The 25,094-nt window shown below is 43.3% G+C and overlaps 2 protein-coding genes and 1 non-coding gene across 3 annotated transcripts in view; 1 reads left to right on the top strand and 2 right to left on the bottom strand.

Annotated features, from left to right (window-relative positions):
• Positions 1-1,285: 1,285 nt before the first annotated feature.
• On the bottom strand, positions 1,286-18,612 carry DHRS9 (dehydrogenase/reductase 9). Its single transcript, XM_074967506.1, has 6 exons — positions 17,970-18,612; positions 13,233-13,384; positions 8,091-8,439; positions 3,767-4,025; positions 2,730-2,893; positions 1,286-1,624 (listed from the first exon to the last, which is right to left on the bottom strand). The coding sequence occupies exons 3-6, from the start codon at positions 8,407-8,409 to the stop codon at positions 1,398-1,400; spliced, it is 969 nt and encodes a 322-aa protein (XP_074823607.1). The 5' UTR covers positions 8,410-8,439; positions 13,233-13,384; positions 17,970-18,612; the 3' UTR covers positions 1,286-1,397.
• A 1,665-nt stretch (positions 18,613-20,277) lies between these two features.
• ABCB11 (ATP binding cassette subfamily B member 11) overlaps positions 20,278-25,094 on the top strand; it is an 80,198-nt gene continuing 75,381 nt past the window's right edge. Inside the window, exon 1 of the mRNA XM_074966832.1 lies at positions 20,278-20,387. The gene's annotated coding sequence lies outside the window, so the exon portion shown is untranslated. The remainder of the gene's footprint in view (positions 20,388-25,094) is intronic.
• LOC141996319 (U6 spliceosomal RNA) lies at positions 24,814-24,919 on the bottom strand. The gene has a single exon (XR_012641526.1). It is a non-coding gene; the product is annotated as a U6 spliceosomal RNA (small nuclear RNA).

Genomic DNA, 25,094 nt, shown 5'->3' with positions numbered 1-25,094 from the left:
GCCCTCAGTGAATAAAATACTTTCCAGTTCAGTTCTGAGGACAAGCGGCACATGAGCGCAGTCTGGTGATCTCAGTTCTGTAGAAGCCAAAGACTTGGCTAACATAAGGACCGACTGACCTCTAGCTTAAAAAAACCAGCAGCTCTTCCAGGCCCAGGCTAAGGTTAGTGGGGTGGCAACAGGTGGATGCTCACACCGCAGCTATCTGGCCTATGATTTAAATAAAAAGAGTTTGCTTTCCCATCACTCTGTCCCTTTGCCTTCATGAGTACAAATATTTTTAAAAGAAATCTACAATAGCAGGCCCACTAATACTCACTGCAGTAAGAATAGCTAAGCCACAGGCATATGTACAGCACACCTCAAATTTGTTCTAATAGGAAATAACCCCTACACAATTCTGTTCATGCAAAATATAGATTAACTCAACACACTGATGACTAAATACAAGCTGCAGTCAGAAAGCAGAGTGATACCTTGCAAGCCCCAGAGAAGTTAAATTGAAAACTGCAATGTTTAGACAGGCACGGGGTGGCTTAATGTTTAGTCAAGTCATGTCACAACAAACTCAGACCAAAGAAAGCATTTGGCTTTGCCATTGGCCAGTTTTCTGCCCAGTGGAAAACCACTTCCTGGGCAAACCACTAAACAGTTATGATTTGAGGTGAATTTTGTGCCGTTCTGGAGCACTCTGGTCATGTCTAATCCTAAAGGAGCCCAATCCTGAAAAATACTGAGCTCCTCCTGTCATGTACTGTGTGCCCTCATTTCCCTTGTACTTTAACAAAAGTTAAAGCCCACTTGCAGGAGTCACTCAGCACTTAGCAAAACCAGGGTTATTGTCTCTTTGCCTGGAAATAATTTAATCTAAAGACCGAGGCCTACATTTTTCAAAAGTTGCTAAGTGCCCAATCTGAGTGTGGGTGCTCAGCACAGACTGCAAACCTGGCATCTTTTAGGTTTCACAAGGTAAGCCCCTGAAATCACTGGTCATTTTGACCTCTCTAATTCATATTTTTCAGAATAAAGAAAAATCCAACACGAAATATTGTAAGGTTTGTAGCTGGTGATTTTTGGCCCACTTTATAACACTTTATGCGCTTAAAGCTGGATGACACATGAAGGATTGGTCACTTCTTTGCAACATTTCCTTTTTTATTGATTCTGAGATAAATGTGGCCTGGCTTATACATAAGATTAAAAATATGGCTACAATATGTATCACAGATTTGAGAAACAGGCACTCTAAAAGCCTTTTGAAATATTAAAAAAAAAAATAGGTGTCGGGCTCAGTTTGGATCAGCAGACAGAGGGCTAAAAGAACGGGCCGGTTCTCATTGACTCAGACAGCAGGGCCCCCTCAGTTCAATGGGAAAGTGTAAATAAAGGAGGAGAATTCACCCTGCAGTTGGGTCAGCAAGCTCTGCTTTGTTTCTCAGGAGTACAAAGTCCTGCAGTGCTGCAGGCATGCTGGAAAGGGGGATCCAAAGAAGCTTCGCATCCCAGCCCGCAGAGTAACGTGAGCGAGGATTAATGCTCGTTAGCGCATGCTCCATACATTGCACAACCAGTGAGAGGTTTGTGTTCTGAAGCCTCTGAATCAGTTTTTCTTTCCTTGCTGCATCTGCAAAAATCAAGGAGGGCTTCACTTCAGTGGCAGGACCTAAAGGAAAGGACAGCTAATTCTATCCCATTTCCTCAGCGTGCATTTGTGATGGTTACTTTGATTTTCAGTTCTGGCATGGCAGAGCCAAATGGCAGTTGCTGTTCTCCCCAAGACAAGGAGGAAAAGCGGTCCATATTAAGGGCCAAGTCTGGTCATTTTTACTCAAGCTAAGTAGTAATTTGCTCCCTGAATATTCCTATTGATTTCACTTGTGGAGTGGGGTACTACTTAAACTGAGCAAGGGTGGCAAAGCCTGGCTCATGACGTCTGTGGAAAGTCAGTCAGTCATTTGCTCAGAAGAAGGAAGAGACAGAAGTAGAATTGAAGGGGACATAGACATTTCTGGTGCCAGGTTCAGTGCTGGTGTAAATGGGTGCAACTTCATTGACTTCAGTGGAGTCTACCTGCTGATGCCAGCAGTGAATCTGGCTCATTGGGATGGGAGAAGATACAAAAGGCAGCTGTAGAGAAAGACACTAGGGGAGGAGGGTGTAGGGAATTTCCAAGGGTTATTGGATAAGCAGATACCATTTCAAGCTGGATTCAGCAATAATCTCTCTGTCAGAGGAGCTGATCCTGCAGTGAGCTTTCTGCAGGTGCAGGGATCTGTCTATGCAGAGCCTATTGCCAGAATGTGGCCTTAGGTTTTTTCCATGGGTTCCATCACCATAGTATCTAATAGGAGCAAAGAAAGTTTGTCCTTGAATTGCCGAAAACTGGTAGTAGTGGGGAAGACACACACATCTCTCTCCTACCCTCTCATTGGTTTCTGCTTGCATCTTTGGGTCAAAGGTATGTGCGTATGCATATTTGTTTAAGGGTCACATGCCAAGCTGAACATTCAAAACTCAGATGAAATCGTAAGGGGCAGAAGGAACAAAATAATGATTATTTTGTGCACAGTCATTTTATGACGTCTAGCATTTTAGGCTTCCATTTTTACATCCAATTTCAGAAGAAAGAGGTTCACTGTAAATCAGAAAAGTCTGGGCCATTTTCCAAGGATCCTGAAGCTGCAAATGCCATGGTCCCTTCAATACAAACTAATCAAGTAATGTCTCACCTTTCTGTACATACCCCTCTCCATATTGTTTTCTAATGGCAGGAGAAAGTTGATTCCAAATGGCCTCCCTTTCTTCGATGACCTTTTTTCGATTGGATAGTCCAGTTTTGAACAGCCCAGGTTCAATGCAAGAAACCTTAACTCCAAAAGCTTTCATGTCCCGTCTGCAGAAACGGCAAGTTAATGACGTCATTGCTATTTTAGACAGCATTGTTAATAGCTGATGTATTTATATCTGCACTAATGTTCTCTTCCTATCTCTGTAGCTCATTGTGCGTATTGGTAAGGCCAAGATCAAACTGTAAGTAAGTGTTATCTAGTGGTGAGCCAGTGTGTAGACAGCTCAGGGAAGCAGTCACTGTTTTTATTTATTTGATGTCCTTTGCAATGATACACAAAGGGGGCTGTACATACCAGACTATACACATACACACACACACACACACACTTTAAACTTCAAAAGTTGCTTTTTGTTGTAGTTTTAAACAAAAATATGGGTCATTGCTTTTTTTATCTGAGTTGGTTCACTCATCCATAAGACTGCCTGTCTATTACATGAAGTTCTGCTCTTAGTCCAGGCATTCTGGAATATTTTGCTGTGCGCTGTTTAAAAAACAATCACAAAAAACACCCTCCCCCAGGAAAAAAACCCCTACCTGCAAAAAAATCAGGGTTAAAAGGCTGAGAAAAGCCCATGTACTCAGTTGAAGAGGCTTGAGGAAAAAGCAATAGTTACAGCCCAACTTTGTTAGGATAACTTTAACTATAACACACGACTATCTGGCAGGTATTTCCTCAGGATAGCGCTTCTGGGACTTTATAAGTGACCTTGCATTTTAAATTATGCCAATTGCAGTGCATACTGCAGTCATCTAGACTCTGTGTAAATGAGAATCAGACCCAATAAGGCCTCTTAATTCTTAGATTCCCCAACTAGCATTAAATGACAGTTACCCCTCTGCTGGGTACTAACTCACTATCAAGTCTCTCAGCATTATCAAAAATGTATTATTTCCTCAAAATTAACATTACTGTACCTTAAACTGTCATTAAATCCTTCCACCCCAAACTTGGAAGGAACATAGCCACCCCCCAAGACTGCCAGGCGACCTCCAGTGCTGGATATGTTTACTAGTCTCCCTCTGGCCTTTTTTACCAAGGGAAGCAAATGTAATGTAACATTTATGAGGCCAATTAAATTAGTTTCAATTGGTGCTCTGAAGTGCTCAATATTCAACCAGTCTGTCGGCGCTGATGGTCCCATAATCCCCGCATTGTTGACCAGCCCCCACAGACCTGCACAGAAACAAACAAAAAATTAAAGTAGTGATTTAGGAAGCAAATATTCACCTCTATGTAATAGACTGAGAACTCATCAAGAACTGTCTGAGAGCCAGATGGATTACAAGATGGGCAGGGACTCATACATAAGATACCTCTATATCTCCTGCAGCCTTCACCATTTTACCTGATGCTTGCGTTTCACCACCACTCTTTCCAAACCACTTCACAACCTGTATTAACATTTTCCTTTGATGACCTTTGAAGGTGTGTGGGTGGGTGGGAAGTCTGGGGGCTTTGGAAGTCAGTGGGGGCAGTGAGGTGTTAGAAACAAAGAGCTATAATATTTTTGACACAGCTAAAAGTAAAATATCCAGAATATCAGGGTGGGGTAAGATTGTCTGGATAATATAAGAGACCTAGACTTGCAACCAAAATTGAAGTCAATCTTTTTGAAAACAGCTGACAGCACAATAAATGGGAAACATCAATATCATGTCTCCCTCCACTCATGTTATGATTGTAGTGGAAGGCTTGCATCTCCTAGTTACAATAATCTCAGAGTCATTCTGTAGACTCTCTTCTCATGGCTTCTCTTCTATCTCTTTCTGTATTAAGAGAGCAGTTAAAGTTGAATTGCAGGACTGTTTTAGGCATCTTTTTTTGTATGGGTGCTCCATCCAGAAAATATTTGTTCCCCAAAGGAGCTCCCATATCCTGGCTTCTCTTTAGTCACAGCTATGTAGTATGGTGAAGCACCACCTAACAAAGGTGTTGGTATTAACATTGGCATAACAGATTTGTAGTTATTTGCCTTCGGAAGCTAAATGCTTTCTTAACTCAGCTGCCCTTAGACTGAGTTTCCAAGAGCTGAGCTCAGGTTTCTCTGCACTCTTATCTTTGGAAATGTGTCCAAAAAATTCTTCTATTACACATGTGTAAAACTGCCAGCTTTAAAGATTCATAACTTTAAAAATCCTGAACTGATATTTTCAAACTTGGATTATTTTTTACATTTCAGTGAAGCCTTTCAAACAAGATAAATCTGAAGTTTTGTTCTTCCATCATTTGTGTTGATATTGACACAGGAAAGTGAATTTTTCTTATAATCACAAAACTCAAAAAAGAATTGAATGGATAGTCCTCCAACATTACAGAAAAAAATCACCTTTAGGTTTAGACCAAACGTTGAAAATTTCAACCTCAAAACAACTTGTTTGAGCAAGTTATAAGCAATTAAAAAGGGAGCGAGGGAGGTTAGACTGGAAGTTGCATGTTGCAAGTTCCAAGCTGCGTAGTTCAACGGGCCAGATTCTGTTTCATCTTACCTCTGAGTAGTGCTTTTACTCCACCAGTAGCCCCATTGAAATCAAAGCAATCAATTAATTAACACGAGTAACAGTATCAGAATTGGGTCCTATGAAGGTAGCCTCTGGATAGTTAATATGGGATTGCATATGAAATATTTTATGGCTGGATAAATAACTGATTGAGGTGATTAATATGTAAATGAATAATTTGTTCAATGAATTTTGTCTCTTTTCCTATTTGAAAATGATCTGCACTCAGAGCCCAATTTTCAAAAAATGCATTTAATATTCAAAATGATCCACTAAATAAAGTTCTATAAATAATAATGGGTCTGTCTATTGTTCATGAGCAGTTTGTTGAGAGTATTCAATATGAAAAATTTTAACTCTGTACATAGCTCTCACAGTATACTTAAAGAGCAAAAGAATGGCCACCCTGGTTCAGACCAATGCTATATCTAGTTCTGAATCCTGTCTTCTGACAGTTGCCAGTGTCAAATGCTTCAGAGGAAATGAACAGGGCAATTATCGAGTGATCCATTCCCTGTCATTCATGCCCACCTTCTGGCAGTCAGAGGCTTAGGGATACCCAGAACTTGGGGGTTGCATCCCTGACCATTTTGAATAATAGCCATGTTGATGGAACTATTCTCCATTAAACTATCTGTTTTTGAACCCAGTTATACTTTTGGCCTTCACAACATCCCCTGGCAAAGAGTTCTACTGGTTGACTGTGTGTTGTGTGAAGAAGCACTTCCTTTTGTTTGTTTTAAGCCTGCTGCCTATTAATTTCATTGGGGGACTCCTGGTTCTTGTGTAATGTGAATGGGTGAACAACACTTCCCTATTCACTTTCTCTGCACCATTCATGATTTTATAGATCTTACTCATATTCCCCCTTTAGCATAGACGCTGACTCCGTGGGTGCTCCGGGGCTGGAGCACCCATGGGGAAAAATTAGTGGGTGCTCTGCACTCACTGGCCGCCAAGCTCCCCTCACCCCCCCCCCCACCTCCTCCTCCTTCCCCTAGCTGAGCATGCCACGTCCCTGCTCCTCTGCCTACCTCCCAGCACTTCCCCCCGGCTGCTGCCAAACAGCTGTTTGGCGGTGTGCTGGGAGGGAGGGGGAGGAGCAGGAATGTGGAGTGCTCAGGGGAGGAGTCGGAGAAGAGGCAGGGCTGGGGCGGGGATTTGGGGAAGGGGTTGGAATAGGGGCAGGGAAGTGGCAGAGTTGGGGTGAGGAGTTTGGGGAAGGGGTTGGAATGGGGGTTGGGGCGGGGTGGGTCGAGCACACAGCAGAAAGCGGGGAAGTTGGTGCCTATGCCCTGTAGTCATCTTTTTTCTCAGCTGCTTTGCTCTCTAACAGGGGACTTCGTTCCGCAAAGTGCTGATCACTCTGGCACTGATCCAGCAATGCACTTAAGGATGTGCTCAGCTTGAAACACAAACAGTCCCATCTAAGTCAATAAAATTCAGTTTCCATTGTGAATATTTGTCTACTTTCCAACAATGTTCTCCAATATTCACCTAAAATTAACTGAATCCACAAAAATTCCTTCCAGTGAAGTCATCCACTAGAATATTTGTGGAAAGCGATATAAAAGACAACATAGCCAAATACAAATTTCAAACAAATATCCCGAGGGATCTATTTTGCAGTTTTTATCCATGCCTCTTAAACAGTTGCAATTCACGTAAGTGTAACCTCTCCTTGGAGTTTGCTCAGCTCCTAGAGCTCTCGACTGAGCTTCCCGGGGTTCCTACCCTCTGGACTATAATAATAACGGCTACCAGAGCCCTCTGACACCATTTCCAAGCATGCTTGGAGTCAGGGGTGGGGACAGAATGGTTTAGAAACCATTGCTGAGGTCAATAGGGTGGTTTGTGGATGAGGCGATATGGACAAGCAGTTTACTGGGCCAGTGATGAGCCAGGGCTGCTCAGCCCCTTGATGGGGCTTTGTCCCTGACTCAGAGACAAAGGGACCAGTTTTTGTTTCAGTTTTGAGTTTGGGAGCGGAGCGAGAAGCAGACCAACTCAGGGGATCTTTGATTAACTTCCCCTCCCTACAAAGGAGAGCCTTTGAATTGCTGTGGAATCTAGTGCATGGGTCAGGCAGTTCCAGCACTGCAGAGACCAGTGTCCACAGTGATAGAGATCCAACCCACCAAGACCTCCATTGGACTCCCGACCAGGGAGCCATGACAAGACTTTGCCCACCTAAGGGTAAAGACACTGTAAGAGGACCATTTTGTTTTAGTTGGCCAACAGTGCTACAACACTCATCTCCAAACTCACCCCCACCATACCACCTACCTGCGATGTGCCAGCTGTGGGCTGGAAGGTGTTGTGCATGTCGAGAGGTGGGGAATTGGTTGATTTATTCATGTTTTAGTACTTAGTTAACCCTAAACTTTTACTTCCCCAGATCCTATATTCCTGCTCCCAGTAAAGGTCACTGCTGTTATATTGTTATTTTTGGATGGGTCATTTCTTTACTGGGGTTTATGTTGATGTATTTAATTGTTTTGCATGTGCTGGGTTTTATACTTCTTGCTAACAATGGTAGTATTAATGTTCTCCAGGGACAGCAACCTTGTGTCACAGGCACAGCGAGGAGTCATCTTGGGTGGAGACACCAGCATCACTAAAAAGAGCTCAGGAGAGGGGAGAAGCCAGTTGTTCCAAGAAGCAAGCATAAAGGAGGAGGTATGAGCCACACCTCAGGGAGGGGCTACATAGGAAATAATCCAGATCTTCTGTCACTCACCTGCTGACCCCACTTCAGCTTTAATCCACTCAGCCACCTTCCTAACATTGTCTGGATCTGTCACATCCAGCAACACTGTTTGGAGCTGCTCTGAGGTTGCTGCTTTTAGCTCCACTGCTCCCGCTTCAGTCAGACAACTGGCAAGAACTCGAAATCCTTTCTTATCAAAAGTCCTTGCTGCCAGATTTCCAAATCCCGAGTCACATCCAGTGATGAATATATATCTGTCTGTGAGATCTCTAATCTTCTGCCCATCTTGTGCCTTCCATCTCCACCACAGATAGAAGATGGCCAGAAAGATGAGGATGTGGAAAAACATTTTCACTAAAGACTTCTGGTCCCTTTTCTCCTGAAACAGAAAGAACCAATGAAGGGAGGCTTTCCCGCACTTTTGTTCTGAGTTCATTTAAATAGGAGAGGACACAGCTCCTTGAAGCGACTTCCTCAGTGTTCTGCACCAATAGGATTATTGCTTGTATTAAAATGAGGACAAAAGCTAACATGGCAAAAATTTTATGATGGGATTTTACAGAATAAAAGGACCCTTGAATACTGCATCCCCTTTTCAGAGCCTCAACTCCAAAGGAGACATAGTTGAGATGTAACGAGTCTAGAGCAGGGCAGCAAAAATGAAGGCTGTATAGAAGGAGACTGACAAGACTGGTCTGCACTCACCCCTTGATTTGTACTAGCACAATAAAGCAACTGGCAGTGCAAGGTCTATGAGGAGCAGGGGTCCAGCTGCACAAGCCACCCCCAACCTTCCTCTTTGCAGCACCCCAAAAATGTGGGCAGGGCCATCGTGGAAGGGAGCAGACCAGCACAGCACATCGCACAATGGGGTCCTGATCCAGGACTACAGCTCCTAGGTGCTATGGTAATACAGGTAAAAATAGATAATTATAATCACAAATACGCTGATTACTGGGATTATGCATTTCCAGGGGACAGTCCACTAGCAGAGCTCCTCCCAGCTGGAATCTAAGACTGTCTTTCCCAGACAGAGTCCCAGAGGAGGATGGTGGCTCTTGTCCCCCTCAGGGAGTAAATTTCCCCTCTAGTACATTCGTCCCATGAGTTCAGGAGGGTGCAATTTGCATCCCTGCTCCTTTAGAAGTGAATCTGACCATTCAACCCTGTGTTGCCTTTTGTGTTTGGTAAGAGTCTACCACATTTTGGGATCAACTGCAATAATAAGAATTATGTGCAAATAATAAATAATTAACAATGGACATACCAGCATTCATTACAATCATAACTTGAGTGAAAAACAATTGGTTGTGCCTCCTCATCTAGGGCCATGACACAGAAAACAAGACACAATGAAATAATCTGGGAGACCTGCTAAACAGAGAGAAGGTAACTTAGTATTTTTATACACTGCATATAGACACTGCTATCTCACTGCTGCAGGCAGTCATTGCTGCTACATTCACTCTGGCCAAATTCTCCATCTGGAAGAAGACAAACAACCAAACAGTGCAAAAGCAAAGCACATGCATTTAACCTGTTGTTCTGTATTGTGGGAGGGAGGGATGTTCCTGTATTGTATTGTGCGAGGGAGGGGTGTTCCTTTCTTATCCCCACATGTAATCACTTTATGCCCTAAAACACAAGGACCCATATATCTTTTGCCTGATTTCCTAGCTAATGTGGCTGCTTGTCAGAGGCTGCTCAAGACAATCTGCTGCCCTGGGCAAAACTTCAGTGTGCTTGCCCCCTCCTAGGGCAGTAGATTTGGCCTGGTTGCGCCTCCATCATGACAGAAGAGTAGCCAGGGCAAATGTAAGTGAGTGGTGTTGTGACGGGGCACCCTGGGTTGCAATGCCACTCAGATTTGGCCCAGCTGATTCACTGTTATGATGGAGGGTCGGCTGGACCAAATCTGCCACCCTAGAGAGCTGCCCAGAAATCTGCTGCCCTAGGCTGTTTCCTCATTTGCCTATAGCTAGAGTGGCCTGTGTTACATGTTATGCTCGTCTTCTTGTAAATGTCTTTGATGGAAGTGGGTGCAGCCTCTTGCATTGCAAGGTGTTGCACATAAGTGTTGCAGAACAGGATACATACATATACTAATTTGTGTTGCTTAACTTTGCTGTCCCCTGTGACTTCAGTTGTGGGGAGAGGTCACTGAACTAGATAAACAAATGCTTGATCCCAGTGTGGTTAAGTATATTTCCTTTGTACAGTAGAACAAGGAGTTCTAGTATGTAAACTTATGTATACACAAAAGAATGTTGCTTTTCTCTGTAACCTTTAATCAGCTTTTTGGAAAAATAATTCGGTTTATCATAGTGCAGATGGGTGAGGCACTGCTTGGGTGTGTAGAGAGCCACAGAGGATACACAATCTAAGGGTGTATCTACGCCACAATTAAACACCCCCTGGCTGGCCTGTGTCAGCTGACTCTCAAGGGCAGTGGTTCTTAACCTTTACTGCAGCCTGCACCCCTTTGGTTCTCAAAATATGTTCTCGCACCCCTTACCAAAAATTGTTGAAGTAGGTCAGTTCTTTAAACCTAGATATATCATAACTATAGACTGAAAGAGATAGAATTATATACCATATATACTCATTTGTAAGCTGAATTTTTTTTAGTAAAAAAAGGGAAGCCCAAGAGAAGGGGGTCGGCTTATGAACAGGTATAGAGAGCGGGAGAGGTGGGACACAGACCCACCCCCCAACAGAGGGGGCAAGGAGAGGCAGCACAGCCAGAAGAGCCAGGAGGGAAGAGGCGGGGCCAGAGGCTCTCTGCTTCTGGCCACACTGCTCTCCCCACAGCCTCTGAAGCAGCTGCAGCTCCGGGGCTGGCAGGCTGCGGCCGTGCCGCCCAACCCCGCCCACCAGAGCAGGCTGCAGCTACACTGCTCAGCCCCGCCCACCAGAGCATGCTCTGGCCCCGCCCGCTGGAGCACGCTGCAGCCACGCCACTTGGCCCCGCCCACCAGAGCAGACTGTGGCTGCGCCACCCGACCCCGCCTGCCGGAGCATGCTGCAGCCATGCCGCTCGGCCCACTGGAACATGCTGCATCCACGCCGCCAGGTCTGGCCTGCCGGAGCAGGCTGTGACCACGCTGCCCAGCCTGCCAGAGCAGCTCTGGCTAGACAGAGACATCCTCCCCTGGCCCGCCCCAGCTAAGGTGGGAAGGGATGGGAAGGGGAAAGTGTGGGGGTCTCAGGCTAGGGGTGGGGTCATGTTGGGGTTGGTCACAGGGGTTACTCCCCTGACCCCAGCTTCTCCTTCCTCCAAAATTTCCCCACCAGTTGCTGGCATGCCGGGACGCTTTGTTTACTTAGGTTTACCTCCGTGCCTGTGGACGCTAGAGGTAAAACCATCTCGGCCCACCAGCGGCTTATCCTGATGGCCCGGGAGCCAAAGTTTGCTGACCGCTGAATTATAGGGTCGGCTTATGAATGGGTCATAAAAATTTTCCATTTTTCCTTATCCATCTTGGGGGGGGTCGGCTTATAAACAAACCAGCTTGTGATCAACTATGTATGGTATTTATTTTAATTTCACAGTAAAGTTAAGAATACATGAAAAATTACACACTTTAAGTTTACCGACTCTTCTGCTGTTGCTTTTGTTCAATGATGTTCGAGAAACGAGGAACTTTTTTTGAAATAGCCACACGCATGTCTTCACTCTCATTTAGGCAATTTCTGGCCTTTGTTTTGATGTGTAAGAGTGATGAAAACCCTCTCACACAAGTATGTAGTCACAAGTGGCACAAGGATCTCCAGCACTGTCTTCATCAGTTGTGGAAACGGTGCTAGTTGAGCACACCAGAAATTCCCAAGCTTCATTTTGCAAACTCCATTTGGATTTGGCCATTGGCTCATAATTCAATGAGATCTTTCATCAAATCACTATCGTTGATGGAATCCAGGTTAAAAAGAAATGGATACTGGATCCATTTCTTTTCCACATCAAGATCTACAGTGGAAAAATATCCTTGGAAAGAGTCACTCAACTGTTGCAAATGCTTTGTCACTTTAGTTGCGATAGTCATTCCTTCATTTTCCGAAGGAACTGTTTGTTGTACTTACGTGCCTGGGCTTAATTTGTGTTTTTGATGATTTACCATCTAAAAAAATCTGGCATGTCTCACATCCCCCAGAAAGGGCATCTCGCACCCCCCAGGGGCGTGTGCACTCCAGGTTAAGAACCACTGCTCGGGGGGGGGGGGGGGGAGATCAGGCTGCGGGGCTGTTTAATTGAGGTATAGATGTTAAGGCTGGAGCTGGGCTTTGGGACCTGGTGAGGTCCCACAGACCAGCTGCAGGTGTTTAATTGCAGTGTAGACATGCCCTAAGGTTCTAGTGTGTCTCTTCTCACCTAAGCAGTGTCTCATCATCTACACTGCTATTTATGCCTGTGCTGGGAGGAGTTTGCAGCTTCTGTACTCTACTCCCTGACATGAGGAGTGTACAGTGTAAACAAACCTTTAGACTGAAATTCAGTCTAATCATTTTGCTTTCTTTCAAATCAAGATTTTGGAATGAAATTTTTTTATTTTGAAGCATTGAATTGAAAGAATAATTTTACATCAAATCATTTCATTTCGATTGAAAATGTCCTAATTTTTCTGTTTTGACATTTCCAATTTGAAACTTTTCAGAATTCTTCATTTTTTGTGAAAAATTCTGACATTTTGACTTTTGGCTCCAGTTTGGACTGAAAAGTAATTTTGAGTTGTGAAAATGTCCTGTGAAAGGAAAATTCCAAATTTTCAAACAGCTGTAGTCAGTACAATTATGTTTCTCTGTATAGTGAAGTTCTATGAGTGAGACCACAAGAAATGAGCTCCCTACCAAGGTCATCAGTTGTGATAGAGCTTATGATGTTTATGGACCAAAACCACAGACCTCCCCCCCCCTTGATCTGAAGGAGTAACTTCACTGGCTGATGGTGATGATAGACACATACATTATATGCAGGCAGCCACAAGAAGGAGACAGGAGCACACAGATTTAGCCATTGTATTATAGCTACTGTACCTAGCAGTTCAACTCATTCCCCACACAAATATAAGAAATTTCATTTCATTAAATGAAATGAAAATTGATTCTTATCAGCAAACAATGCCTTTCAGAGAGGCAACTCCTCTCTTCTGGCTGGCAAAGTTACAAATTACATACTTTTTCTTAATGGTCAATTTACTTTCTTCAGTTCTGCTTGGGGTATTTCATTTCCTTCTCCAAAATCATGCACCGATGAAGGAAAAATATTGTAACTAGGTAGTGGCATCTCACAGAACAGACATGCCACTTCTGCTTTTGAAGAGTAAAACCTGTGTTGGACAAAGTGAATACTAAATATCTCTAGCAAGTTTCCTGTGAACACCAAGAAAAAAGTGAAGACACACATTTTCATGGCACTATACCTGAACCAGCAGGAGCTTTGAAGCACTTTCTGTGCACAACCACACTTCAAGAATCTTGCATTTGTGGCAATCTTGTGTTAATACTTCTAATCCAAACTGAGAACAACTTTTCAGAAGCATAGCGTAGGGGCAAGGTTGCGGAAGATTGGTGAGGAGCTAAGTGGTGGGCTGAGTACGTGACTGGATGTAAGCGGAGGATGCATGCAGTTTCAATGAACTTTGACAGACCCTGCCAAAAGCTATTGTAGCATAGCTCAGCATATTTTTGCCTGTAAACGAGTCAGTTTATGTAATAAGCATAAATAATACATGTAAGAATGTAACCAGCTGTTGACCCCAGGTAACCCCGAGATAAGCGCGGAGAATATAGCGCCACAGAGGACTCCCCCCGGCGGAGTCCTGTCTGGTCAGCTGTCCCGAACGGCCAGAGTCCCTGGCAGCCTCTCTGTGCGTCCTAGGGGCTCCCCGCGCAGATTGGAGCGCAAGTTCTTCCTTCCTTCAATAAACCATAGTTAACTATTCTTGGGCCTGAGCGTCCTCCTTTTGCTGGTATCTTCCCGCCGGCCCTTGCGGGCACACATAGCAAGTAGATTAAGTCCCTGCCTCTCAGTGAGCTCATATGAGAGGGAGAGACAAAAGTACCCTGTTCCTCAAAATTTCAAAACCAGATGAAAGTATTTCCCTGGCAATTGTAAAAGGCAAAGTATCACCGAACTGGAAACATTTATCAGTAACTCTAAATGAATCAGATTCAGAAAAGCGTTTCCTTTTCTTCCCCTCTATGTCTAAGGTTACCATGTAAAGACAAGTTTGAGACGAATAAATAAAATGCTTACATGAAAAAATTTACTCACAACTGATTTAGGGGAGATATGGTCTCTTGGAGGTAGTCACTGCCTTGTTTCTCTGTCTGTTTAGGGAAGATATGTTCTCTGTGTGTGCTTACTTAAGGAAGTACTGCTGAACCAGGAAAAGACTGGTTACATCGGTTTCACAAGTCAGTTGTCATAAACAGCAGCTCTGTCTTGATCATTAGAAGGTTGGATGAGCTTGATTAATGTTTGTTCCTTATTCATGTTTGTTATATGAGCCATTGCTGGGTATTATATATTTCACCTGTGCACTCCGAAATGAGCCAAAACTTCACTGTTAGTGTAGGCAGCTACGTTGGTTTCAGAGGTTCTTTGATTTGATTCTAGCAGGGCCACACAGAGCTTTTTGGGGACGTGCGGCAAAATCTGAAAATGAGCCCCTCCCATTCTTCCAAAAAATTACCACAGGGGGGAGGAAGGGTTAGAGAGTCAGTGCACCCTGCAGCAACAGTGTCCCATGAGGCTGGGTCCTGCTCTGAACATTGTGACCTGGTGTGTGGAGTGGCAGTGCCATTTGGGTTTGGCCCAGCTGCCTCTCTGTCATGGTGAAGTAGCCTTCATGGCCAAACTTCAGTGATGCTGCAGCCCTGTGCACCTGGTTGCAAGGCCACTTGGTTTGGGGAGAGGATGGGGCAAAAGTGTCTTTCCCCTGACTCCTGGATTCTAGAGCGGGGCAGATAATGACAAGAATTCACCGTGACCATTTCCTTGCATTTAAAAATGAATTTGCTTGGATTGTTCATTTAATATTATTTGTGTTAACATAGCACCTGGATCCCTCAGTCATGGACCAGGACCTCATTGTGCTAGGCGCTGTACAAACACAGAACAAAAATGGTCCCTTCCCAAGAGGCACACAATCTAAGCATAAGATAAGAAACAAGAGATGGGTACAGACAGCTTGATGGGGGAATACAAGGAAACAATGAGACAGTATTGGTCAGCACGATAGGCAGAGGTCTCAGCACACCAGCAGTCAGGTGTTATGTAGGTATCACAGCAAAGGAGGGTTTTGAAGGAGGAGAATGTGGTAATTTTGCAGATGTTTATGGGGTGATCCTCCCAAGCACGAGGGCCAGCATGGGAGAAAGCACAAAGGGGCTTTTAGGGAATTTAACCGGTGGGTGATGGAGGCTGACACCATGGGCTGATTGGAGGGGACAGTCAACATCTTGATAGTGAATGAGGGATGACAAGTAGGGTGGGGATAGACCATAAAGGAGCTTGAAAATTAATGCAAGCAGCTTATGTTTAATGTCATAGAGAAAGGGGCTCCAGTGGAGGGACTCAGAGAGGGGTGACATGGTCAAAGCGACAGTCTAGGAGAATGACCTTTGCAGCAGCATTCTGAATGGATGTAAGTGAGGTAAGATTAGTTTGTCAAGGCCAGAGAGAAGGATGGGCAGTAATTGAGATGATGAGTGCCTGGATGAGAGTTTTAGCTGCTTGGATGGGTAGAAATGATTGTGTCTTAGTGATGTTTTGCAGAAACAATCAGCAAGATTTAGACATAGCCTGGATGTGAGGACCTAGACAGAGTTCTGAGCTGAAGCTTAGGTTACAGCTCTGGGTGACAGGCAGGATGGTGGTGTTGTGTTCAGCAATTGAGAAAGCAAATGGTTGGGAGAGCTTGGGGAAAGGCTTGGAGCTCTGTTTTAGCCATGTTGAGCTTGAGCTTGTGGCTAGACACCAACAAGGAGATGTCAGAGACAGGCTAAGATTTTAGTTTGGACAGAAGGAGACTGGTCTGGAATAGAGAGATCTGTGGGTTGTCAGCATAGAGATGGTAGCTGAATTTGTGTCTGCAGATGAGATTACCCAGAGATAAAGTGTAGAGGGGGAGGGGATCAAGGGCAGAGCCCTGTGGGACCACCACAGAAAGCTGGAGGAATGATGATGAGGATCCTCTGAAGATCACACTGATGGCACAGTTAAAGAGGTAGGAGGAGAACCAGGGGAGAATAGGGTCATGGAAGCCAACAGTGGCTGACAGGTTAAACGGGATGAGAACAGAGACTGGTTTCTGAACTAGGAAGTTTGTGAGACTTTGGTGAGAGTGGTTTCAGTGGTGTGCAAGTCCAGTGGAGTTCTTGTCTGTTTTGTGTATGTTTTCTATAATATTTTAGTGATTAATTTTACTGGTAGCAATGGAAGAAAAAATGATAAATGTTAAGACTATATTGAAGGATATTTGTGGAAAGTGCCTTTTGAATTAATAGCTGAACAGTTATATTGGAAATCTGATTCTAAGAGTTCTGCTCATGCAATCCAGGAAAAGAATCATACCATGTAACCAATCAAAACTAACCAACATAGCCTAATTTTGAATATTGGAAATGTTTGAGAATTATTTGCCGAAATTACATGACAAATTATTCTGAATGGCAAATTAAAAAGACAATTGCAAACGATTCAGTCATGTACCCATCTTCTTGTTCCTTTTTTCTAAATAACTTATGATTTTAATTTAAATTTTTAAAAGATATGAAAGTATGTAATGTTACCCTAAAACAATAGGGTAAAAATGATCCATGGATATCTGCAGATAAAAAGCAAATATCCATGGATTTGCAGGGCTCTCTGCATATATAGAGCCATGTTATTTTATTTACTTTCATTCTTATCATGCAGAAATGGAAAGGTTGCAATAATGTATTTTCTTTAAGCTGGTCAGCTGGTTTGTCCACAATTTTCTTTTTTTGGACCCACTCCTGCAATTTTTGCTAACACTAGCAAAGACTCCCATTAAATGGAAACTTTGTCTGCTCTGCAGCCTTCAGGAGCAGTTCCTGTATTTGTAACCTGATGATTTATTTTCATTGCTAGATGAATAACTGAAGAGAACACACCAGTGAGAAAAGTCAGACGCTAAGCAAAGTATGTAGTCTTTTTCCAAGGCCACAGATTTTGCATTTTCGAAGTACCAGAAGAAATAAACTGTTGTTCTCAGAAGTGGCAACATGAGAATAAACTATTTTGACATGCATGGTAATGAAATGATCAATATCCCATTGAAGCCACACATAGAAAAATAAATGCTTTTAACATTCATCTTATGGAAGCTTTGATTGATTGTTGGTTCTTTTCATTTCATTTCATTTAGAAGCTAGTACTAGCTAATGTTAAATGTATTATAGCTCTTCTGACTAAAGACAGTGTATAATCATGGCAAGGTGGGTGAGGTAATATCTTTTATTGGACCAACTTCTGTTGGAGTGAGAGACAAGCTTTTAAGCTTACACAGAAAATAAATGACCTGAAGAAGAACACGGTTTAAGCTCAAAAGCTTGTCTCTCACCCCAACAGAAGTTGGTCCAATAAAAGAGATTACCTCACCCACCTTGTCCTCTATTTATAACTCTGCCGTTGCAAGAAACACCAATCCATGCAGTGTAAGTGAACTGATCAGGGATTTTCCTGCTACAATGAACATATGCTAATTTGCACTGCATATTTACTACTGCCAGTGTCAGAGTTAGGCTTGGCAGAATTTGATGTATTTTTTATAATTTTGATAGATAATATTAATTTTTATTTTTACTTTAATTTTTTATTGACTTACATTTTCACAGTTGTGGGAAATTATTGGGGGAGGGGATGTCACAGGGTGCTCTACTCACCACTTGTCTGGCACCTCCTCCTAGTCACTCTGGGGATTAGCTCTTGAGGTCAACACCCCTTTGTATCGCTGCACCTCTCTCTCAGGTCCGCAGCTCCTCTCTCATCCAGGAACAGCAGCATCCTCTTAGTGACTCAGTCCTCCAGCTAGGTCACTCAACATTCCCCCTTCCAAGTACAATCCTTCCATTCTCACAGTGACTCAGGCAGTCTTTCCATTCACTACCCTGCTTGTGCCACTTCCCCAGTGGTGGGTGGGGGAACCCAGACACACCCTCTACTCTGGGTTCCAGTTCAGTGACATTCAGCCCAGCAGTTCTCAGCTTTCCTCTCCCAGCCCTCACTGCTCATTCCCTGGACTGCTTCCTATCACTCTAGCTCCCCTCCTTTCCCTGAGTGTACTGCCGCCTCCCTCTTCCCAGGGAATGACTGCCTTTTCCCAGCAGCTGCCCCATCTGTTACCAGCTTCCTGGCTTTATAGGCCCCGCTTATTCGTACACAGCTGAACCTGCTTGCAATCACTTCTTTGCTCCCTGGCTCTTTCTTCAGGTGCATCCTGAAAGTTTATGAGTCTGTGAGCTAATAGGCCTACCTGGCCACCTTAACAGCTTCCAGTCCTGTCTGGGGTGGAGAGCCCATCACATGGGGTCAAACAATAATTATTTAATGACAGTAGATTTTGAGATTCAAGAAGTTAAAGCTTTATAACCGTTAAAATGTTATACCAATACATTAAAAACCAGCAGGATCTTATTAAAGGGAAAAAAGCAAAATACCACATTTATTGTGAATACAGAAAGAATCATAGTAAGCAGTTAGTTATAGCTATAACATTCCATTCAATCTCATATTTATTCACACATTCATTCATACAAGCACACACACACAGGTTCTGCAAGGTTGTTATCATAGTTACCAGCCTTAGAGTTGCTCATGCCAAGCCACTGGCCAGGTGGCCTGGACATGAGGAGGGAGCAGGGCCTTTTCAGATACTCATCTGATGCTCCTGGAAGTTGGTTTGCAGAATCAGACCCCAAAGTTCTCACTTTCTAGAGTCCATTTTTATAGGAATTTCTTCCTATGCCAGTCTATGGGAATTGCTTCATCATGCTGTTGCTGAATCAATCAGCAGATAGCACATTCCTGTGACGGCTCCGTACTGCTAGATGTTATCTTGTTCTTTGGTTCTCCCATTCTTGAGGCTGTTGGGTGGATTCCAGTCTGCCCTCCAGGGGGTCCTCTGGTTATTTCCACTTGACGCCTTCTTCAGCCGATGGACACTGGATTCTTAGGCTGGCACCTCCCTGATCATTCAGTTATTATCCACACCAAGCATCCATCCACATACATCCTCTATCTCTATTTTAATCACAATTGTTAATACAACAAAAAGGCGGGGAATCTCTGGGTGCTGCTTCTGTTGTTACAGAGTATTGCTTTGAGTCTCTCTCTGTGTGAATTGCTTTGAGAACAGACTCTGTCTTAGAATGTACTAATGCAATTAGCAGCTTGCAAGTTTCAGACATAGAGGGAGAGAAACAGTACCGAAAGCCAAGAGACCTCTTAATTAGTAATACCCTGGAATTTAAACTATGGGGAATCAAATTCATTTGTGATTTTAATACAGAACTTCTTTAATATGATTCAACAAAAACACAAATTACCAAAATTACAGGTCAAAATATACAAAGTAAATATCCTTAAATCAAAATCTAATAAGGTCTTAAGCAGCATTTTTCTTGTTTGCCAATATGTAAATTTTGATGATTACTGATGGAAATATTTGTTCCGGTTTCTGTGGGTATGATGAAATTGATTTTTATCAACAATTACCGATAAAAAGCTAATTCTTCCAAGCCATTTGTACCATAGAACTATCTGTCCCCTTCTCATCTCTTCTATTTCTTCTAAAGTCTTTTATCTATTATTCATTATTATTATTCAACTGCATTAAGAAAACTAATAAAAGTACATGACACACACTCCAAGAAAAGATTAAAAATGAAGACTTTTAAAATGAAGATAGCTTAAATTTCTTCCTTAAAACAGGTTTCAGAGTAGCAGCCGTGTTAGTCTGTGTTCGCAAAAAAAAAAAGGAGTACTTGTGGCACTTTCGAGACTAACCAATTTATTTAAGCATAAGCTTCCTTAAAACAGTTGCTCCATAATTTAAGTTGCAAACAAAAATAATAGATCCTGTTTCCTGAGTTAATTCTGGAACCAGTTATACACACTGTTGTTCAGCGTCTCTATTTTTTAGGACTTTGTATTATTTGGACACGGGAGCATGATACCACTTGGGGCTAAACAGAAAAAGTTACTTCCGAAGCCTTGCTGTCCAGAAGTGAAGGTCTGGCGAGCTGAGAGATGTGAGTTCTCTGAAATGGGAGGAAATATGTTGTTTTAGCGATTAAACAAAGGTAAAGTACAATTACTCAAAATGCTAGTAGAAGCAGGATGCAGAAGTATTAGTATGTGGTATTGTGGCTTGCCCTACACTGGCTCACGATCTGCAGCTTTAACACTGTAAATGACAAGGTGAAATAACTGTTTGGAGATGTTTCAGAGTAGCAGCTGTGTTAGTCTGTATTCACAAAAAGAAAAGGAGTACTTGTGGCACCTTAGAGCTAACCAATTTATTTGAGCATAAGCTTCCGTGAGCTACAGCTCACTTCATCGGATGCATAAAGTGGAAAATATAGTGAGGATGTTTTTATACACACAGACCATGAAAAAATGGGTGTTTATCACTACAAAAGGTTTTCTCTCCCCCCACCCCACTCTCCTGCTGGTAATAGCTTATCTAAAGTGATCACTCTCCTTACAGTGTGTATGATAATCAAGGTGGGCCATTTCCAGCACAAACCCAGGGTTTAACAAGAACGTTTGAGGAACGGTGGGGGGGAGGGGTAGAAAAAAACAAGGGGAAATAGGAAAAAACAAGGGGAAATAGGTTACCTTGCATAATGACTTAGCCACTCCCAGTCTCTATTCAAGCCTAAGTTAATTGTATCCAATTTGCAAATGAATTCCAATTAAGCAGTCTCTCGCTGGAGTCTGGTTTTGAAGTTTTTCTGTTGTAATATCGCAACTTTCATGTCTGTAATCGCGTGACCAGAGAGATTGAAGTGTTCTCCGACTGGTTTATGAATGTTATAATTCTTGACATCTGATTTGTGTCCATTTATTCTTTTACGTAGAGACTGTCCAGTTTGACCAATGAACATGGCAGAGGGGCATTGCTTGCACATGATGGCATATATCACATTGGTGGATGTGCAGGTGAACGAGCCTCTGATAGTGTGGCTGATGTTATTAGGCCCTGTGATGGTGTCCCCTGAATAGATATGTGGGCACAGTTGACAACGGGCTTTGTTGCAAGGATAGGTTCCTGGGTTAGTGGTTCTGTTGTGTGGTATGTAGTTGCTGGTGAGTATTTGCTTCAGGTTGGGGGGCTGTCTGTAGGCAAGGACTGGCCTGTCTCCCAAGATTTGTGAGAGTGATGGGTCGTCCTTCAGGATAGGTTGTAGATCCTTGATAATGCGTTGGAGAGGTTTTAGTTGGGGGCTGAAGGTGACGGCTAGTGGCTTTCTGTTATTTTCTTTGTTAGGCCTGTCCTGTAGTAGGTGACTTCTGGGTACTCTTCTGGCTCTGTCAGTCTGTTTCTTCACTTCAGCAGGTGGGTATTGTAGTTGTAAGAATGCTTGATAGAGATCTTGTAGGTGTTTGTCTCTGTCTGAGGGGTTGGAGCAAATGCGGTTGTATCGTAGAGCTTGGCTGTAGACAATGGATCGTGTGGTGTGGTCTGGGTGAAAGCTGGAGGCATGTAGGTAGGAATAGCGGTCAGTAGGTTTCCGGTATAGGGTGGTGTTTATGTGACCATCGTTTGGAGATGGAGGAATTAAAATAAACTGCAAAAATAACAAGCTGTGCCTCAGTTCCCATTTGTAAATACAGGACATTAACACTTCCTTTCTCACAGGGCTGCAGTGCAGCTTAATTTATTAAGATTTGTTTGAGTAGTCTTTGAGATCATCATACGCAAGGCATTAGAACAGCACAAAGTGTTATCATCAGTGTTCAGAAGAGACCATGATGATCTCCCTAGAAGTACCTTACATTGACAGATGAAGGACTGATTTTACTGTCAGGGGCACAACTGAGAATCTGGAGTAATTCCACTCAAAGTTTAATTTGAGTGTGTGAGTCATTGGGAGATTCTCAGCTGATTGTGGCTCCTGACTCTTGGACCAGTGTTATCTTGCCCCTGGCCCTGACAGAGTGTAGAGTAACCTGACTTGAATGCTGCTCTGAACCAAGTCCTCTGCCACTCAGAGATAGTCCAGAATGCTACACCTGACAGCAGACTTTGGCCCAAAGCATGGACGCAACTTGGTCATCTGGTGTGTCAATCTGGAATTAATGTGTGGTGACATATTGGAAATATATGGTCATCTGAGTACTCTACAGCTATGACCCAGAATAGGAAGTCACAGTTTGTGGCTAACTCTCTTGTGCTTGAAGCTTTTTATTGGATCACTGCCACTAGGGATTTTTGGGGGTTATTTTTTTTGGACAATATACTAATCTACTGTGGTAAAACCAGTTCCTTTAGTTAATTGTAAACAATTATGTCACACCTTGGAGCTAGGGAGTGCCTTCTATAGGAGACTTAATAATGTTTGCCAAAGGGCAGCCAAACGTATGCATGAGAGAAATAATCTGTCTATGAATATTGAAGATATTTCCCCACTAGCTTACTCTCATGAAGGATGTTGGAAGACATACGAAGAATAGATGGTGATTTTGCATATACAGTGACATAATACTTTGGTTAAAAGGAAACATTAAATGTATTGCAATTTGACCTTCTTCTGCTCATGCAAAGTAATATTAGAATAAACTGAGACCAACACAATAAGTTAAATGCTTCCTTTTAACTTAGATCCTGGTAAAGAAGAATCCCTCAGGCAAAAGTAGTGTACATTCCATGGACTGAATTTCAATGGGATTTTGGCATCTAACTCCCTCAGATGCCTTTGAAAATCCCAGCCCTGGCCTTTCATGTTTTAGTGCTGTGGTTCTTACTTAGTACACAGAAATGCTACTTGAACTGAACCCAGAGAAAGCAATAGATTGGTTTCCCACTTTCCAGCACATCTAAAGGGTGCCAGAAAGCAGTAATGTTCCAGGAAAAATGCTAGATTTGGCAGATGCACTATTAGTAGTTTGGAAAACATGAAGCTGGATGTGACTGGGCACAAAACAGGGCCTGCCTTGCACTGAAAAAGTGGGAATATTTGAATCATAGTCGTAGTCATAGATTTTAAGGCCAGAAGGGATCACCAAATCATCGTCTGACTTCCTGTATATCTCATGCCTCCTACACAACCCAGAACCCCCACATTGGTCCCAACAACCAAATCAAAATATTATAGCCCACAAGAGAACAGAAGAGACTGAGGTGCACCAATGCTCAAAGCCCCTGAAAAGGCAGGAACTGATATATATATAGCCCATGAGATATAGCCCATGGTCTCAGCAAGTGACTCAGACCCCAAAGGTGAAAAAAACCTATATCTGTCAATCAGGCCTGGGGGAAAATTCCTTCCAGGCCCCCAAATATGGCAATCAGTTAGACCATGAGCATGTGAGCAAGAACCAGCCAGACAAACACCTGAGAGAACACTTGGTGCCACCTCTGAGCCCTGGTCCTCCCCATCCGGTGTCCCATCTTCAGCTGTGGCCATCTCTGATGCTTCGGAGGAAATAGACAAAAAACCAAAACCAACCATCAACCCAACCAAGCTAACCCCCCACTCCCCAGAATGTACTGGGAAGAAAACTCCTTCCTGACCCCTGCAGGTGATGAGCTGAAGGCCTGAAGCATGAGATTTTAGAAACATAAAACATAACCCGAAAGGGACTCCTGCCCCCCATGCCAAGCCCTGTCCCCCCTACCCCATTACAAGCAAACCTGTTCATGGCCAGTTTCTACCCATTTGTTCTTGTGCAAACATTGTCTATTAGCTAAATAGCTCTTCTCCCTCCCTAGTGTTTACCCCCATGATGTATTCCTTTGCTCATAGGCAGCACCCATCCAACCTGGAATTTCTTGCTTGTCTCCCCACAGATAGTCATGCTTTTATTTACCCACCTGATTGCTTCCTTTTAAAGATAGCAAATAATTTATCTGAAGGCTGAGTTCATTTTTCTTTTTGTTTTAAACATTTAAAAATATATTTAGCCTGCTGTGTATTCAAACATATCCAACTGGATGCTCCAGAGAAGGATCTGTTAACATCTAACTGCAGAACAAATCCCTGACTCCCTTCAATCATTGTCTAAATAAGCAGAACAAATAAAGGTTGTAAATCAAAACGTGACTTAGCGACTCTTTCACGATGAGGCCCTGTGAAGAAGTGTTTGAAAGCTGAGGGGGCCGGGGGTCACCAAGAGGACAGAGGCCTGCTGAGCCTTTCTAAGCAAGGTCACAGCAGGAGGGGTGGGTTGTAGTGAGGCTAATTGGCTGGCTAGCTACTTAAGCTTTGACTTTACTGTTAAAAAAGGTGTGTTTTACTGAGGCTAAATAATGCCTGTCTCGCTGTAAAGATCTAGCGGAGATGAGCCACCATAGTGTTACCATAAGGTGAACAAGGCAAGATCAACGACCGATGGGGGATACAGCACCGACCTCGCCTCACTGCCTCGTGATAAGAACTACAGGGCGCTTGGCTCCACTATGATTTTACTGTCACATGTTAGTTATCTAGCTGTAGAAAACTCAACCTATTAGCCGTGATGACAAAGGGTTTGAGCCCATGTCAGAGAGGAGGGAACAGAGATCAGGCCTGGGAATGCTTCACGAATTTGCGTGTCATCCTTGCGGAGGGGCCATGCTAATCTTCTCTGTATCGTTCCAATTTTAGTATATGTGCTCAGGCCTGGGTATGGGCGGAAAAGCAAGCTTTTGGGTAGGGACCAAATGTTTATTCTCTCTAAACTTAACCTCTGAACCAGTATGTCTATTACTCAGCAATTTTTTTTACAGAACCAATTATTAAGGCTGAGGTTGGTGTTTACAATGGGGATACTAACCTACTCTGACCCACAGCATTGCTTGCCGA

This window comes from Natator depressus, chromosome 11 (genome assembly GCF_965152275.1).
Source record: "Natator depressus isolate rNatDep1 chromosome 11, rNatDep2.hap1, whole genome shotgun sequence".
Lineage (NCBI taxonomy): Eukaryota > Metazoa > Chordata > Testudines > Cheloniidae > Natator > Natator depressus.
The sequence above is the reverse complement of the archived record's forward strand: the minus strand, read 5'-3'. Positions and strand labels throughout refer to the sequence as shown.